Here is a 7260-nt window from a genome sequence, read left to right as displayed (position 1 = left end):
GGCCAAGAAGCAGGAATACACCCTGGACAGGTTGCTAATCCACTGCAGGTCACGAACACCAATTCCCTTCATCTCAGGTCTAACACACCATTCACACACACTCATACTAATGGGGAATTCACACTCCAATTTGCCTAACCTGCATGTCTTCGGACTGCGGGAGGAGTCCCTGGGGGAAACCCACGCAGAAAGGCCCTGACTGGGATTTGAACCTAGGACCCTCTTGCTGTGTGGTGAAAGTGCTATCCACTTTCTGTTAATGAGCATTTCAGATGTTTTCTGGAGCAAAGGGTATCTGGTATTACATGACTAAAGTTTTGTAGACTTGTATATTTGTCATTTCCTTCCCTGTGGTATTGAGGTGAAATGTCAACCTTGCGGATGGGTTCTTCCAGATGTCGTCCTCACTTATTAAAAGCTGAAAATCAATAGCCATATTGGAAAAGAAAGAGGCCAATAAGTGACAATGTCATGAAGTCGAGGCGTGGGGAGATGGAGGAAGCTGGCAAAACATAGGATCAAATTAGTGAACTACCATAGGAATAACGATTCAGTGGCAGCAACGCCTGAAGGGTGATGGCACATCAGCTCATCCTCTCTGCTCTCCGGCTAAATAATCTGAAATACTTCAACCCTGAAGCCCCCCCATCTATTCCAGCCCACCATTCATGCATCACTTACAAATTTAAAACATGTATTTCCATCAAAAGATCTGGTTACAGAGGGGAGCCGCCGTGGTGTCGCAACAGGCTGAGATGCAGCGAACTTTGCGGTTGCAGTTCGTTGCAGTTGCACACCGAGGACCGGGGTTCGACTTGCATTGCCACGTACAACAACCCCGGGGACTCCTCGGAATCACGGTAACGCCGAGACAATACGGCGTCGTTCTCCAAAGATCCGCTGAGGAATGGGGTCGCAAGCGGTTTTATCCAAGCTAACGCAAAAATAATTTCATTAGATAGGGTACAACTGCCTACCAAATTGGGAGAAAAATGGAAAAACTAGTTTTTGGTTAGCAAGTTAGGTTTGCTGAAACACCTAACAATATCAAGTACTTCGAATACAGTGCCTATTTGGCCCAGAGCACCCGCAGTGTGAAGAATATTTACGGACTGGAACGGGAGATATCGTGAGGAGAGGCCCCTGAAGAAGAGGCGCGTACAGTAAATAACACTCTTCCGAGAGGACACGCACAGATGAAGGAGTGAGCAGCAGTGCTCTGCAGAGTCGCACTGTGCTCCTGGTGCTCAGCCATAAGAGCTGACGCACAGATATGTCACGGTAGGGAGAGTTTGGGGATTAGCCTCTGCGTATCATCAGGGTTCACTTGGTACACAGCCTCCATTATGTCCCCGTGTTTCCTGCTGTGGGTCGCGCGCCAGAGGGTTGTAAAGCAACAATCTGCGAAACCCTCTCTGAAAAACCTCAGGGAAGCCTTCTTCCCGTAATCCGTCTGAGCTAAAATGCAGTTTGTGTACACAGTTGACAGGGTAATTTATTTTCTGCGCATGTTAGTTTGAAATGGTTTACGTGCGCATGACAGCAGTGATTCTCAATCATTTTCAATCACTTTGCCTTTTATTTTTTTTCTGGATTAATTATCATTATCTGGATTAAGTTTGTTAATGAGAATAGTTTGTTTTATTACTTTTTGAAAATTCCCATGACATTTTTCACAGCCCGGTCTTGGCTCCTAACCATGAGAAAAAATATATTCTTGGATAAAAAAAGTCACATGGATCACACAGCCATCTGTGCGCGCTCGTGTGCGTGCGTGCGTGCGTGCGTGCGTACAGTTTGGCCACACCTGCATATGAAAACCAACGTAGAGAACGTCCACATTGGAAGGGAGAGGGAGAGAGGAATGCCAGGCGGCATAGTAGGAAAGTAACGTGCTGCGATGACAAACCCCCGTGTCAGTGCGCCTCTCCTCACGCAGGGCTGGCATGGAGGATGTGCATCCCGCGCATTAACATGCCTCTCCGTGCCAGAGGGCGGCTCCACAGCCGCTGCCATATATAAAGGGCCGCCCAAGAATCAATCAGCACAAACCCACTCCGTGACTCCTCGTGCGCTTCTCCACTTTCCTTTCCTCTGCTGTGTCTCTGCCCGTCCTCTCTCTCTTTCTCTCTCTCCACCATCCTCCCTCCCTCCCTCTCTTTCTCTCTCTGTCTCTCTCCCTCCCCCAGCGCGTGTTCTCCTCCGCTCTCCTCCCGTTCCCCGTCCTCCTGCGCGGAGAACGCGAGCGCTCGCGGGAGTGGGCTTTTTTTTTTTCTCGTCGCCGAGAGTGCATGCGGGTTCCTCTCCCTCGGACGCCTCCCGTCTCCCCGCCCGGGGTCCCCGCGTCCCGACCGCCGCCGGCAGGCCCGCGCCCCGCCCAGCAGCCGCCATTTCGGCCCCGGGGAGAGCCGCGCTGGCCTCGCAGCCCCTCCCCCGGTTCAGCCTGGGGAGGAAGACCCTGGTGGTGGCGGCGGTGGGGGTCATGCTCATCCTGGTGCTGGTGGTCCTCATTCCCGTGCTGGTGAGCTCCGTGGGGACCGACACCGGGCCCTACGAGATGCTGGGCTCGTGCCGGATGGTCTGCGACCCGTACCTGAACCAGGGAGCCTCCACCAGCAGCAGCGGCGGAGCCAGCACCAGCTCCGGGTACGGCATCCGTGCCGAGGCCGAGGCCCTCAGCGACCGCGGCCTGGCGCCCCCGCCCTCCACCCTGGTGCAGGGCCCGCAGGGCAAGCCGGGCCGGCCGGGGAAGCCCGGACCCCCGGGACCTCCCGGAGAGCCCGGTCCTCCGGGGCCCGCGGGCCCCCCGGGGGAGAGAGGGGACCCGGGCAGGACCGGGATAATGGGACCGGGGGTATACAATGGAGCTATCAGCACGGCCACCTACACCACCGTTCCCCGTGTGGCCTTCTACGCCGGGCTCAAGAACCCCCACGAGGGCTACGAGATCCTCAAGTTCGACGACGTGGTCACAAACGTGGGCAACGACTACGATGGCGCCTCTGGAAAGTTCATCTGCAGCATTCCAGGCACCTACTTCTTCATCTACCACGTGTTAATGAGGGGTGGTGATGGCACCAGCATGTGGGCAGACCTCTGCAAGAATGGGCAGGTGAGTGACTCTCTCACTCTCTCTCACCCTCTCTCACTCTCTCTCACCCTCTCCCTCTCTCGCTCAGCCCCACTTTGGCTTTGTTGGCAATACTGACCTGAGGGATCCACAGTTAAATATCACTGCTACTTTGAGAAATGACTCTTTGTGGATGTACCGCATGTGGTTGTGGAAACACCTGTCCATCTGTGGCACCTCTTGAAATCCCCACAGATTTTCACAGAGCTGCACCACCGCACATGGCCTGAAAGAAAGTTTGGAAATGCATGCTTGTTCAACACTCAAAAACAGATGGATTTTCAGTTAGTTCTTAAGGCTTTTTGGCATTCAACGTTCCTTATCGTTGTCAGGATGGTCATTCTGTAATGTGCCTTCTTTAAGAACTCCTTGGCATAAGATCTGCAACAATGACATAAGCTTTGCAGCTGAAGTGAAGTGGTGGTAATTAGTTTATACATTTCCTCTCACTTAAAATACAGATTTTTAAAAATTATTATTATTATTATTATTATTATTATTATTATTATTATTATTATTATTTTATTTTTATTTTATTTTATTTTTGGGGGGGGGGGGGGGGGGGTGAGAGAGATTGGATGAATTTGATTTTATTTTGGTTGTTTGTATTGTTGGTTGAATTAAATTCAGCATGAGCTGCTCCTGCATTTTCATGTTTTCGCTCCTTTTCTGCAAGTAATTGTTTTCCGTTGCCATTGCCTGAAGCAGAATTTCAGAACGTTTATCACGTCTGCAAGTCCAATAATTCCGTAAGTGATTAGAAAGGCTGTACATAATGACCGACTGCAAAGTTCACTGAGAGGCGACACTGATTTCCAAACGCCATTGGAAACAAACACTGGACGTTTACTTTAAACTAGTCTCACAAGTCATATATTTCAATTGCGATCATTTTTACGTTTTTTTATTTTGTATTTATATTTTTCATTATACGCCATGAATCTTGGTTTTGACTGAGTACACTTGCAAGCATAGTCTACTTGACCCAGCACTTGGATATATGAAAGTAATACAAGTAAAAACGCAGTTTCTCGAGCTCAGGTTTTTACCTACGGGGCAAGTTGAAAGGATGTGTGGTCGACTGAGTCACGCTCAGTATGATAAAGACACCGGCTTTCAATATATTTTTAGCAATTGAAAACTGACACAATATTAGTCAATACGTAGGCGATATAATTTGGAATGGAATAATATTTTGACTGCATCATAACTGTTGGTGCCGAAACCACCATAAACAGCGATCTTACATTATCATCTTAGCTATATCAAACGCAAATAAACAAGTCACAACATACGCAAGAAGTGAATGCATCACTTGTGGTACCAGCCGATGACCAATACTTTTGCGAACACAGCCACTACATTTTTATTCTGTTCAGATTTATCAGAAACGGATTATAACGGCATTGCATTCAGTTCTGAAGTTGTGGGGCTTTACGGTTGTCATGGTTTAAACAAAATTATTTTGTAGCCAAATGTTCCGTACGCTATATCTCGTTATAAACTATATACATAGCCACCAATTTCGCGACGTGTAAGAAATAAATCTTATTTTCAGCGTGAGATGCATTGCCCTCATAACAATGTGACGGCGTGAAACAGAGCCTGAAAGTATGAGTCCCACGCCAAAAGCATGAGAGTTGGTAACTCTGGTTAGTAACTATAAAAGTACTTAAGAGAATAGGATTTTATATTTTTGCTGAATATAACGAAATAAACCACGACCTTATAATACCGTTTCATTTGAAATGCTTCGTGATTCATGACAACTGCCAATTTGAAAAAAACTAGCCTACGTTTCTGTTTGCTTGTATGAATCAATAATACAGGAACTGACCTGTGTCAAAATGTGAAAAGTAATTGAAACTAAATACCTGCACCCGAAGGAAGAGGGAATATTGCACGCCCTTTCGTCTAAACGCAAGTCAGTGCTGTTGCCTGAGCAACCTGACTGTCATGAGATAATTTATCAGGGAGGTAGTTAAAATTACAGTTGGATTTTATCCGGACAAACACGGTTCACGCTTTTTAACTTGGGTCGCTCAATATGATCCTTAATTTTCTGTATAGCTGGTGTTCGGTAGTGACCGGCCCACTTATTTTTACTTATTTTATCTTCGATTCCAGGCACAACTCCATTATCTGACTTGAGATTTCATAAATTAATGTACAGCAACCCTTTGAGAGCCACAGGGTCTGCGGGTTTTTGCTATTTCTCAGTACTTTACTTAACTATCAATTAAAGCAGCTGATTACACGGTGATACCATCTCATCAGGGTTTACTGGCTCTGAATAGATCGCTTAAAACAATCCAGGACTAAGGCTGCAGGGTGCAAACTGTCACTTTTTATTTGTGCAGGGTGCAGACTGTCATCCATATCCTGTAATCCATGTAGATCCCTTTCATAGTCCACCCCACCTCCATTGTAGAGGACCGAAAGTATTTGGACAGTTGGGCTCCCTGCTGTTTCTGATTAGTCGGGTGTATTCAATTGCTTCCTTAGTGCAGCTTGATTCTAGGCTTTTGATTGCCTTTGGAGTATGTTATTAGCATTTATGAGGACTGATGTAAACTAGGCTTGCTGAAACAAACTGTTTGGAACATCATTAGAAAGAATAAAGCTGTTGGTATATTCTTGGGTTCATTGCCTTATTGCGTGATGAAGCAACCCTGCCGAGTTTGAGGCATTTGTTTCAAATTGAGCAGATAAGATGTTTCTGTACCCTCAGAATTCATTCTGCTGCTGCTATCAGCAGTTACATTATCAATTAAGGCAAGTGAGCCAGCACCTGTGGTGGTCACTACCACCACCACCATGGTTCACAGATGAGGGGAGGTGCTTTGGTTTTTGGGCGGTTAGTTTTTGCCTCTACACTTTTCTGATGCCATCACTTACAAGTCAGTTTTGGTCTCATCTGTCCATAAGAATGTTTTTGCAGAACTCTGCTGCTGTTTTTGGCACTACTTTTCAAACTGTAACCTGATCATTCTGTTTTTGCAGTAAACTAGGGGTTTGCATCTTTCAGTGTAGATCTGTTTCTTCAGCAGTCATTGACGTTCACACCCAGCTCCTGAATAGTGTTTCTGATTTGTTGGACAGCTGTTTTTTCTTCATTATGCCGGCAATTATTCAGTCATGAACTGTAAAAGTCTTCCTTGGCCTACCAGCCCCATTGCAATTATTAGGCTCACTAATGCCCCCTTTCTTCTTAACGATGTCCCAACCTGTTTATTTTGTTAATCATATTGTTTGGTTTATGTCTCTGACTCTATTTCCTTATTTCTCAGCCTCATAATGGCTTTCTTGACTGCCATTGGCACAACTGCTGTTGACAAACAACAATAACAGACTCCAATTGCAATCAAAAGGCTACAGTGAAGACTAGATACTGAAAGTGTTCTTATATCTGCTCTAAGGAAGCATTTGAACACATCAGTTTCTATTTGGGTTTTCTATTAATGTTTCATTATTACAGGTTAATTATATATTATGAAACTTGAACCAAGCTCCTGATATTCAAAACCTCTGAAAAAGTTAACATTGGGACTGGAGATGTCCTGGCTTAATTAGAAAACTGATCTCTCAGAACTGATAGGCAAGCTTCTCCATGGCCTGTTGAGAGTTAATGCCGACATCAAAGCTAGCAAAACCTCATCATATGAAATCAAGGGGCTGGTTCCTATGCAACCATGTTCATGAAAATGTATTTAAACCATGTCGGCGAATTGTGCAGAGACATATGTCTCCATAAAATGCCTTCTGCTTGAGGGGTATTTTGATCCCATATAACGCTGTGGGGGAGATACTTCAGTTACTCATAGACATCTTTCTATGGAGGGCTAATATATTCAAGCCCTCTACTTTTAAGCACTTTAAAAAAGGTATTCTATATAAATAAAATCCAAAGAACTGGTGCACAATGCAGAAGGCATCAATGTCCCTTTCCTTTAATGTCCAATTAAACAAATACATTTTATGTAAGTAGCCCTTTTTGTTATTATTAACATACGCAAAAACGATATACTGTTATTTCAATATATTTACTCTCATGTTGTAATGCTTTTTTATTTAATAATCAAATTTTCTTTCGGAAAACCATATGGGAAAATTGGCACCCCTAACAATTT

The 7260-nt window shown here is 45.3% G+C and overlaps 1 protein-coding gene across 1 annotated transcript in view; it reads left to right on the top strand.

The window, feature by feature from the left end:
• Positions 1 to 2482: 2482 nt before the first annotated feature.
• LOC133114720 (C1q-related factor-like) overlaps positions 2483 to 7260 on the top strand; it is a 30269-nt gene continuing 25491 nt past the window's right edge. Inside the window, exon 1 of the mRNA XM_061224304.1 lies at positions 2483 to 3112. Within this exon, the coding sequence (XP_061080288.1) occupies positions 2483 to 3112 (630 nt within the window). The remainder of the gene's footprint in view (positions 3113 to 7260) is intronic.

The sequence above is a fragment of the Conger conger genome, chromosome 16, assembly GCF_963514075.1.
Source record: "Conger conger chromosome 16, fConCon1.1, whole genome shotgun sequence".
Taxonomy (NCBI): domain Eukaryota; kingdom Metazoa; phylum Chordata; class Actinopteri; order Anguilliformes; family Congridae; genus Conger; species Conger conger.
This window is presented reverse-complemented; position numbering and strand designations above follow the sequence as displayed.